A 12,218-nucleotide genomic window follows, 5' to 3' on the forward strand; every position below is an offset into this window, starting at 1 on the left:
ATATAGAGGTATTGACCAATAGGACTATCTTCCGCTGGCTGATTTCCCGGGTTTAGCAGCGCGACCACTCGTTTTTCAGACGTCCGGAATAATTAGAGTGGACGTATACATATTGAGGACCTTGGTGATAGTATACTTCCGCTGGACCCAATTTTTCAGCATCAGCATGCATATTCCATCGGGATCAATGGCTTTGGAGGTTTCCGCCTTCCCGATGACTACCTGTACCTCACCGACAGAAAGATCAAGACGCGAACTGGGTGTTAGCAGTTTGTGCAACCTTCTGGTCACTCGGCGTTAGGCTCTGTTCATCGTATGACGCAGCGTGAACTAACGCCTCCGACGAGGCGCGGTTACCGAAGTAGATATCCCATCTATCGTCGGGTTGGACAATGACCTCGCGGTGGACAAAGATTGGTTGGTTGGTTGGTAGAAGCGTCGCCTGATCTCATGCCCAAAACCCAATTAGTGCTGTTAGCACCATTTTGATACGCTTTCTCTGGAATCCTTGTTTTTTCTGCCTTTATGATTGTCGGTTTCGTTAAACCATTTGGATTTTGCGATGAACCTATTTACGCCAGTAATATTGCATTTTAAGATCTCCCTAAGATTTTGTATGGAAAAATTCCCGAGTGTGTCATGCCTTCATGCCAATGCTCGGCACTCGCGAAAATAGTCTAGGATCGTTTCCTTACTTCCCTCAAGTTTCAGCTACGCCACCGAGGGTTGTACGGAAAGTCCATTTTAGCTGCATGTTCGCCAATGGGTCAATGGGCCGTATGCATAAAAACTAATCAATTGCTTTTTCTTAAAATGTCATAATTTTCACTTAAATGAATTTGAACTAATTGAGTAATAGATCTGAAATTTTAAGAAAAAGGATCTGCTAGGTTTTATGCGTACGGCCCATTGCCTCGTTATCTTGGCTGTTAACTTGATTACATCTTTCATCGACCTCTTTAGAAGTTCTTCTGTCTTTGGTCTGTCATAATGCGGCCATATATTTTTCGAAGTTTGCAGATTTGAAGGTTGTTCCAACGTGCGTCAGCCATACGTGTGAATTGCGAATGTAGTTCGCTTTTGATGAGACCGAGTGGACAGTTTATTGTGTCTGATTCGGATCCATCAAAAGATGCTCCGGCCTTAGCCAACTCGTCAGCCCTTGTATGTTCCAATGGCCGAGAGCCCAGATAAGGGAAGTGTTTATTAACTCGGCCGTCGAGCTTAACGTACATTTGCAATCTCTGACTGTTTTGGTATTTGTTACCGGTGAGGCAAGTGCCAGAAGCGGCTATGTGAGAATATGTATGCTTTTCACAGTTTACATTCCCTTTTCATTTCCAGTATTTCTGCTTTGAATATGCTAGCAAAGTTTGGTAGTTGGAACGAGAGATAGACATCCAATGATTCAGAGACCACTTACTTACACCAGAAGTGAAGTCGGACGTCTTCAGATGAGCCTCGCAATTCTTCCGCTTATGAAGGTTTACTAAGTGCCGAAACTCCGTGTTGAGATACCTGAGGCGGGGACTTCCCAGACAGCCGCTTCAGCTGGAAAGTTCGTGCGGGTTTACGAGAGAAAATTATGCTCAAGTGTATGAACGTCGGTTGATGTGGGAAGGTCAGCGAAGGTGCTTTCAGTAATTTCCACAAAGCCGTTCCAGAAAGCTTTTCTAACGTTGACACAGTTTCGGTGTTCCGCCGAAGCAAAGTCAGCAGGTTTATCGATCGAGATGATGATGGGTAGATTGCTCGATGCTAACTTCAGACCAGCGCTTACAATTGTTATTACAGGCGAGCTACTGTATTTGCCTATAATCCTGGTGGTTGCCTCGTTGTTCACTGTGCAGAATGACGATTCATCTGTCTGCTATCAGCCAAGTGTGTTCCCCTACGATCGTTCGACAAGCTTCAAAGCCAAAGAACGTGATGGGCTTTAAAGTCACCAACCAACAAACATTTGTCACCTCTGAGAGGAGCACCTATGTATATCAGGGTGATATTCTACCGGGAGCCTGGTGACAGGGGTATACAAACTTCGAGTATTTCAAACTCGACATCGCTTGGCCGGATAGCAATGCCCTAGCATTCTAGGATGGTAACCTTGCGGTCGATATCTGCTTCGATAAGACGATACTACACGGTGGGATGCTTGATGAACACTAAGCCTTCACCATTATCTGCCTTGCATTTCGACAGTGCACGGGGTATGCGGTGCAGTTGAACAATGTTGAATTGCTGTGCAGATTCGTCTTTCGGACCGCAGCTATTATCAAGCTGGCTTTGCCTGCATTATTTTCTTATGAACGCCTAGAGGCGATCTAATATTACAACATATGTATAACTGAGAATCATTACTTACTAAACGCCACGTTTTCTGAGGTTCCACGATGTGGATACTAAAAATTGTTTATTAAGTATGTACCCTTACTAAGTAGAATTCTCCTTTCTGTATTGCCGAAAAGAGCGGCGGAAGTTTTTTGCGCAGAACTTCTTTCGGCGTAGGCGGCCTTAGCGAAACTGCCAAAGAAAGGGTTCTGTCCAGAAGTTGCAGAAATTATGCCGATTCCCAAGCAAAGCCAAACTGCGGCGAAATAAAAATCATATAGGCGAATAAGTTTGCTACCAGTGGTCTCAAAAAAGACAAAAAGATTAAATCACAGGCATCGCAAACTACTCGATCGCAATAATATTATTCCAAGTCACAAGTTTGGGTTTAGAAAAAACCACTCTACAATTCAACAAATGTATCGCAAAACCAACAGAATACTAAATAACTTCGACGAAAACCGGCACAGTGTTGCTGTCTTCCTCGACGTGTCTAAGGCTTTTGACAAAGTATGGCATAAAGGCTTATTGTATAAGCTATACAAAATTCTACTACTTGATCACTATCTACTGATACGGAGCTATATTATTGACCTTTTTTTTATGTCAAATACAATGACTGGTTGTCCAATGTCCACCCAATAACCAGTGGATTTTCGTAAGGAAGTGTGTTGGGACCACTTCTCTATTTAATATTCACTGCTGACGATACAATACTACTAAGAGCCGTTTTCATAGTGAATAGTTAACAATCAGTATTGATATTTGAGGTTTTTAAATTGTACAAAATTAACGACAAAAACTGTAACTTTTTGAGCTTAATTGTACTTTTCACTATTTCCGTCAATGCAATACCTCCCGTTTTCCTTCAACTAAACATACACCTTTTTTTCTACTGCAGTGAGTTTATCTTTCATTTCATTGTACAGCTTAAGTTGGTGTAGACTTAATTTAACGTAACTTATCATTGAGATCTCTCCAACTACCCGATAAAGCTACAAATAAATTCTTAAATTATATTCCAAAAATTATATATAAAAAAAATCTAAATTAATCTGAAAAAAATAAAGAAATAGCCCAACCCGAGTAACCGTATAATTTTGTCGCGAGAAGTACATATATTCAAATATGAACAATAATGACAAAAAATAAAGACAGAAGATAGATCAGTTTATATTAGGGTAAAGAAATCACATAAAATGGGATCAGTAACACTAAAATGGAAGTCCACAGTAGAAATTTTTAGTTTCAACGCATGAACTTTACGTACAACTTTTTTACTTTCAACCCCCGAGTTATTCACTTCCTTCATTTTCTGCAGGATCGTCATAAGGTAAACTGCATTTCCAAAGATTTTTTCAAAATAAATAGCGGTGACAGATATTTCATCCACCGGTGATAAAAAGAAATCACAATAGCCACAACGCTCGACACTAATATTACCATTCACAATCACGTTTACTTTCAAAATTACCAGTCAAAATTTCGTTTCGTACCAAATATGAAATGTAGGTATGTCCATTTACTTAAACGCAAACGGATTAATAATCAAAGTGGCAGAGATTTCAGCGTTTTGTACACAAAGTATTTTTGATGTTGAAATTGTACTTAAAATCTGTAAATTGTACTTTTGTACTTTTTAAAACTAATTGTACTGAAAAAAGTACAATTGTACTTAAAATATCAACACTGTTAACAATTGGTTGGCGGTAACTAATTGGTTTTCATTTTACAGTGAATTGTTAACCATTTGTTAACTCTCCCTGGGGAACTTGTTGACGATTAGTTAACAAACAGCTGTTTCAATGTCAAACTGTTTATTTTTATGAAAAGAAAAATAAGCAGAATAAAATTGAAAATATAAAAGTTTGTGTGAAGCTGAGATAAAAGAAGAAAAAATGGAATTTAGTGACAGTGACGAAGATTACGAAGAGCTGCTGAAAGTGGTAATTTTTCGTCGGAAAAAAACAAATTCGAGAGCGATTTAATTTCTTCCAACTGTATGATGAAAAAGATTTTATAAACCGTTTCCGCTTGTACAAAGATGCTGCATGCGAGATATTGCAGCTCATAAGTTCAGATATACAGCATACAACCACATGGTAAAGCTTTCTCCGATTTTCTAGTTTAAGTTTTCTCCTAGGAATAATGCATTGTCGCCGGAACATATGCTGGCCATTACATTGCGGTTTTATGCCACTGGCAGTATTCAGCAATTGATTGGTGATGTGTCTACTAGCACCGTATCAAGAGTTGTTACTCTTGTTTCAGATAAAATAGCCAAAAATAGCTACAAAAGAAGAGATACATCAAAAACAAAAAGAGTTTTTCCGAGTAGCTAAATTTCCCAGAGTTATTGGTGCTTTAGATTGCACGCACGTAAAAATTCAATCCCCAGGTGTGTTAAAAGACAACGAAAGCCTAATGATAATTTTTCATTAAATATGTATTTTCCTTATTTCTCAGGCGGAGACCATGCGGAACTATTTCGAAATAGAAAAAGTTTATTTTCTTTCAATGTTCAAACAACTTGTGATGCTCGTTTGATGATTTTGGATATATTTAGTAGCCAGGTGGCCAGGGTCTACACATGATGCTACCATACTACAGAACTATTGTATTTTTTCCCGTCTTGAGTCTGGAGAATTCGGAAATGGGCCAGTGCTTGCTGATAAAGGATATGAAAACAATCAGCGGATTTTAACACCCCTTCATTCCGTTAACACTGCAGCCGAAAGATTATATAACGAATCGCATATTCGGTCTAGAAATCCAATTGAACGCTCTTATGGTGTCTGGAAACGTAGATTTCCTGTATTGTCTTTGCGTATACGAATGAATTGCAAAAAAGTGCAATCAATAATTGTCGCCACAGTAATCTTGCATAATATATGCTGTTTACATCGCGATACTGAAGCACCTCCTTTAGATCCTGAAATTTATGGACAAATCATGACATTTTTAAGTATACCAAACAACCGCAGCTCTGATCGGTGTATTGAAAAAAATGTTACCAGAAGTAATTTAATAAATGGATACTTTGCAACCTTATAAGTGCAAATCCAGATATTCAATAAAAAAATAGCACAATAATATTATTTAAAACAATTTTATTTTGCATATGTATGTCAAGTTATTTTGTGTTTGCAATTTTTTCCATTTGAGGATTGAGCCATTGAAGTTACTGAAATTGCTCTTCCATAATTCTCATACGCATTTTATGTTCCGCTGCAGACTGCTCTATCTGCTGCTCCTACATCTTTGTCCGCGTTGCATGCTCCTTTTTTAACAATTCAAGCTCTACACGGCATTTTTCTTCGGCCCAGTTTGATTTAAAAGCTGCCAGTTTCGACCAGGATGTGTTCTTCACATTGCTTTGCGACTTGTTGATCTTAAGTTCTTTGCTTTTAGGAGTTTTTAAATTTGCAGGCGTGTATGTACTCCAATTTTTTGAAGTAGTTGTTTTGTTTGCTGTTATGCTGATGTCTACGTTTTCATCTAAAACCTCGCTACCATCCTGAGAATGCCCAATATTCATGTTGTTTACGGTCTTATCTGCAAAACAATTTATATAAGTAAATGACTGAGTTTGTGTAACAGCATTCTGCGATTAATATTGGCAATTAAACCTCATCAATTCAAGAGCAGAACAAGACCCTAACAAAAAATTTATACATGTATAGACTCTTATAGACTGCTTATAGAGTAACTTCTTACCATTGTCAACGTCAACAGCGTCCTGCTTGTTTTGTACAAATTGATTATACCAATCGTAAACAGATTCCATTCCTTCTAACTGCTCCGATCCCATTATTGATGTTAACATCGCATCAATATCATTGGTGCTAATTTTCAATGGTGGTCCGCCTCCTGTTGCAATGCAACTTCTTTTTTCGGCTGCTACTTTTTTCTTTAAATCTTTTTTCAAATTATAATACTTTGTACGAAACATTTTTTCATCACGAAATGAAGAAGCGGTTCTGCTATTGTGTTCGTCCTTAATCTTTGCCCAAACCTTATTCTTGATTTCCACCGTAAAAGCATCGCTTTTCTTGCACTGTATCACATTTTAATCTAATCTTTTTCGCCGCCATTTAGAATATGTTTATTACCAATTAATAATATGAATCAAAAAACTTCAATGGTTTATAAATCTGTAATGTCAATGTCAAATGTTTTCCCTGGCGCTACCTGACTTTCAGTAACAAAATTTATTTTTATATCTAAGCACTGTGAAATACATTGCTTTATACTGGCTGCGTTTCTTTATACATTCCGGATAATCCAATTTCACAGCCGGAATAAACAGAATGCGTTTGAAATATACGTGAACATATCATCAGGAACGTTCTAAAGAATAAATAAACAAAAAAGTTTATTCCAAACGTTCAGAATGAATAAAGAAATGCAGCCACTATGTCTCCATTGAGAGATTTATCCATTAAGATTTAATAAATCCAGTTGCTAAATCACAACCGTCTCCATTACCATTACGAGATATGTTTGACGTTCACATTTTTAAATATTTGACGTTTGCTTATGTATGATTTTACAAATACAGTTGCGGACATTGATATACAGACAGATAAAAGGAAGGTACCAAGCGCAATTTCATTATATGAATTCTGAATATTATTGGCTTCTTATTCGTGGTAAATATGTATGTATAATATATAGTTTGGAAAGTGTAAATAATGGTACCATATTCCGAATCATTTTCCCGAATTTAAGAAAAATTATCAAAACGGTAAAAAACATTTGCGGAAAGAAAAATTTTTGTAGAACTCTCTTATTCATAGGAGGGAACCGAAAATCCAATCGTGGGCCTTTGGCATATCATGAATACGAACTGAGTTCTAGAGGATGTTCGGTGCAATGTTATCGAAGCAGAACTATTACCGAAATTTATAAATTTTTTGTCGCAGCGCGTAAATGACTTATAGAAAGCGGAGAAGACTCTGCATGATATTACTATAAAACATTTCTTCTAAATTTTTAGTTTTTAAAATAATATTTTCTTAATTTATTACAACCAAAGTTATGTAAATATTTATACCTTTCATGAGCATGAAATGGTATTATAACTTTGGTCTGATGTTTGTAAGTACCAGAACAAAAAGAGATAGACCCATTAAAATGTATACTTATTTGATCAGAACGTCGAGCTGAGTTGATTTATCCATGTCCGTCTGTCCGTCTGTCCGTCTGTTTGTATGCAATCTAGTCTCTCAGTTTTCGAGATATCCGGATCAAATTTGGTAAGTGGGTGTATTTTTATAATGTATTAATCATTTGTCGGAACCGGAAGAATCGGACCACTATAACATATAGCTCCCATACAACTGATTGTTCAGATATGAGATTTTTCGTTATAACTTCTCCATTTATGCAGCTAGGAACATGAAATTTTGCAGTACTTGCACCTATTATCAACAGTGGAAATTACAAAGATCGGGTCACTATAACCTATAGCTCCCATACAACTGATTGTTCAGATATGAGATTTTTCGTTATAACTTCTACATTTATGCAGCTACGAACAGGAAATTCCGCACTGTTTTCAATAATTATCAACAGAAAACGTACAGTGAAAATTAAAAAGATCGGATAACTATAACCTATAGCTCCCATACAACTGATTGTTCAGATATGAGATTTTTCGTTATAATTCATGCATTTATGCAGCTAGGAACATGAAATTTCGCACCATTTTCACTCATTATTAACAGAATACTTACAGTGAAAATAACAAGGATCGGGTGACTACAACATATATCTTCCATACATCTGATTGTTCAGATATGGGATTTTACTGTAAAACTCCTTTATTTGAACTGCTAAAACCGATAAATTTCGTAAGATATTTTATAAATAATAATACAAAGTCTACTGAGAAAATCGTCAAAATCTATGCTGTATAAGCTTTATCTCCTATAGCACTGATTGTTCAGATACCAGTTTTTGCGATATATCTCCTTTATGTAGGAAACTAAACCCAATAAATTGTGTCGGTTTACATACCGATCACATAGCAGTGAAAATCACTTAGATTGGTGCTAATATAAGGTATATCTTCCATACCTCTGTTTGTTCAGATGCGATTTTTTATATAGGTATGTAACTCCTCTATCGATGTATGCAGATGTACTCAAAAGCAGTAATCTGTCAAAGTAAAATTTGCAGATGTTCATGAAAGGTATGAAGCCTTCGGCATAGCCGAAGACAGCGCTGCTCTTACTTGTTATTACTAATTTTCCTCCCAAACTAACAAAAAAATATAAAAATCCCTAAAAATACGAAAATTCATGTTTTTATGATAGGCTAGATTTCAATGTCCTCAACTGTATATTGAAAACACAAATGTCATTTGACTTATGGCATGTGAATTTGTGGTTGCCACATCCAACAAATTGTACTTATTGATCAATATTATTGAAGATTTGACGAAGATTTAACTTAAATCTACGGCCTTTCGAGATTTAATTTTATATGATAAATCTCAAAAGATTTAACGTCAAATCTCGTCAGAGGGCTAAATCTTCAATAAATCTCACAATGGAGACATAGTATTAGTTAACTAACAGCTGTTGGTTACATTAACTGATAATCAACCAACTGTTAACTATTCACTGTGAAAATGGCTCTAAGTATCATCAGACAGGAGCCTTACAGTAGCAACATCTCGGGCTGATTTCTGCAACTCAACTTAACTTAGTTTAGCCATTTTTTGGACTTAAGTCAAAAGTTAGCCTTCTTTTTATTCAGCTTATTCTTGACTAAGTAAGTCCAAAACATTGGCTAAACTAAGTTAAGTTGAGTTGGAGAACCCAGCCCCTAGACTTCAATCTTACACCGATTTATTAAAGGAATGGTTTGACAGATGGTGCTTAAATATAAAGGAGGATAAAACTACACGAGTAATTTTTTCCACCAAGATAAAACTTGATTCAATTCCAATTAAAATCAACGGAAAGGATATTAAAATTAAACAAGTAAGAAAGTTTAAGTTCGGGCGGAGCCGAACATTAAATACCCGGCGCAAATATTAAATATATGTTTTCCACCTTTCCGAAAGCTACCGCTACATGGTAAGCTAGGGTATATAAATTTTGATTAAACTAGCGTCCTTAAATTTCGAAATATTGAAGTTTCAAGCATTTCTAAAATTTACAGTTATATAAGAAGCGGTAATTTTAGTCCGATTAAATTAGCTTTAATATTTACTATTTTACCGGAGATTTCGTATTTCTCTAAATTACCGTTATATGGGACGTGGGCGTAGTTATTGTCCGATTTTAAAATTTGGTATGGTGTACCAAGGCCAACAACTGTGCCAAGTTTGGAAGAAATCGGTGCAGCGGTTGCCAAGATATACACATGTAACCATAAGTGGGCGTGGCTACGCCCTTTTTTCAAAAATTTATAATAATCTTATTTTTCGTCTAAAAATTATTGTAAGTATCAATTTTGAGTGAATAATCTTCAGTAGTTACTAAAATATCGCAGATTTCGTATTTCTGAAAATTACCGTTATATGGGAGGTAGGCGTGGTTATTGTCCGATTTTGCCCATTTTCAATACCATCCGTCCTACGCCCGAAATAAGTACACTACCCAGTTTCGTTACGATATCTTAATTTTTACTCGAGTTATCGTGTGCACAGACGGACGGACGGACAGACAGTCACCGCTTAATCGATTTCTCTTTTCATCCTGATCATTTATGTATACATTTTTCTACATCTATCTATCGTTTTGCCTGTTACAAACAACCGTTATGTGAACAAGTGCGCTCGGGTATAAAAAACCGCAAAGTACCTTGGAATACACATGGACTCTAAACTAAACTGTGGTTTTTACATGAAGCAGAAAGTTAAACATATAAAATAACAAGTAACAAAGTCTAAGTTCGGGCGGAGCCGAACATTAAATACCCGGCGCAGGTACTAAGTATATGATTTTCACCTTTGCGAAAGCTACCGCTACATGGTAAGACGGGATGTATCAATTTTGAGTAAATTAGCGTTCTTAAATTTCGAAATATTGAAGTTTCAAGCATTTCTGAAATTTTCCGTTATATGAAAAGTGGTCGTAATTTGAATCTGATTCCAATAATTTTCAACCTTTTGCGTGTATGTGGCAAGCACAATAATCATACCGAGTTTGGTACAAATTGGTAGAACGGTTACCGAGATACATATATGTGATCATAAGTGGGCGGTGCCACGCCCATTTTCCAAAATTTTTTCATAAACGTATTTCTTGGTAAAGAATTGTTGCAAGCATCAATTTTGAGTAAATTAGCTTTAATATTTATTGATTTATCGAAGATTTCGTATTTCTCCAAATTACCGTTATATGGGAGGTAGGCGGTCCAATTTTAAAAATTTTCGGCCATTTGGTATTCTGTAGCAGGACTAATAACTGTGCCAAGTTTGGAAGAAATTGGCGCAGCTGTTACCAAGATATACACATGTATCCATAAGTGGGCGTGGCTACGCCCATTTTCCAAAAGTTTATAATATTCTTATTTTTCGTCTAAAAATTATAGTAAATATCAATTTTGAGTGAATAATCTTCAGTAGTTACTAAAATATCGCAGTTTTCGTATTTCCGAAAATTACCGTTATATGGGAGGTAGGCGTGGTTATTGTCCGATTTTGCCCATTTTCAATATCATCCGTCCTACGCCCGAAAGAAATGCACATACCAAGTTTTGTTAAGATATCTCAATTTTTACTCGAGTTATCGTGTGCACAGACGGACGGACGGACGGACGGATGGACAGACAGTCACCGCTTAATCGATTTCTCTTTTCATTCTGACCATTTATGTATACATTTGTCTATATCTATCTCGATTCGTTTTGCCTGTTACAAACAACCGTTATGTGAACAAAGTTATAATACCCTTGTGCACAAGTGCGCTCGGGTATAAAAACTAAGCCAACTACACTGGCTAATGGGGAAACAGCCAAAAGTAACCCCTGAAAACAAGTTACTGCTCTAAAAGAACATAATTATACCAATATGGCTATATGATCATCAGATTTTGGGAACGGCGAGAACAACCCACAAAATTCAACGGCTACCGTCCAAAATTCTGAGGCTAATAACCAATTCTGACCTGCACACAGCAAACGAAGAGATTCACTTTAACCTTAAAATGACAACGATTCGCGAAGAAATAAAAATATTATCGGCAAAACATTTTAACGTACTTAGTCAACACGAGAATGAAGAAGTGAAGTTCTTAGAGATCACGGAGAAAGAATGGATGACGGCTGAAAAGAGCGAGGCCCATCGAGCTAGTGTGATATATGTTTACTGTAAGTGTAAATAGTCCACGTAAATGCGTTTTAAATATTGTATGTGCCTACCAAAACAAAAGAGAACAAATACATATGTATGTATATAGGAAATGTAAAAAGCTAACTAAAAACTTTCTTAGCGCTGGTTAAATTGTATAACACAAGGACAGGTGTATGAATCAGAAGGAACTTAATCAAACAAGTAAGAAAGTCTAAGTTCGGGCGGAGCCGAACATTAAATACCCGGCGCAAGTATTAAATATATGTTTTTTCACCCTTCCGAAACCTTCCGCTAGATGGTAAGCCGAGGTGTATCAATTTTGAGTAAATTAGCGTCCTTCAATTTCGAAATATTGAAGTTTCAAGCATTTCTTAAATTTACCGTTATATGAAAATCGGCCGTTATTTTAGTCCGATTTCAATAATTTTCAACGTTTTGCTTACACGTGGCAAGTACAATAACCATACTGAGTTTGGTACAAATTGGTAGAACGGTTACCGATATACTTATATGTGATCATAAGTGGGCGGTGCCACGCCCATTTTCCAAAATTTTACCATAAACGTATTTCTTGGTAAAG

At 36.5% G+C, this 12,218-nt stretch overlaps 2 protein-coding genes across 11 annotated transcripts in view; one reads left to right on the forward strand and one right to left on the reverse strand.

The window, feature by feature from the left end:
• LOC118745727 (zinc finger protein 2) overlaps positions 1-12,218 on the forward strand; it is a 611,899-nt gene that overhangs the window by 418,422 nt on the left and 181,259 nt on the right. The window lies entirely within an intron of this gene.
• LOC118745730 lies at positions 5,481-6,518 on the reverse strand. The gene is made up of 2 exons (XM_036479360.1): positions 6,046-6,518; positions 5,481-5,883 (listed from the first exon to the last, which is right to left on the reverse strand). Exons 1-2 carry the CDS (start codon positions 6,278-6,280, stop codon positions 5,582-5,584), a joined length of 537 nt encoding a protein of 178 aa, XP_036335253.1. The 5' UTR covers positions 6,281-6,518; the 3' UTR covers positions 5,481-5,581.

The sequence above is a fragment of the Rhagoletis pomonella genome, unplaced genomic scaffold (assembly GCF_013731165.1).
Source record: "Rhagoletis pomonella isolate Grant_MI unplaced genomic scaffold, Rhpom_1.0 Rhpom_scaffold_00009, whole genome shotgun sequence".
NCBI lineage: Eukaryota > Metazoa > Arthropoda > Insecta > Diptera > Tephritidae > Rhagoletis > Rhagoletis pomonella.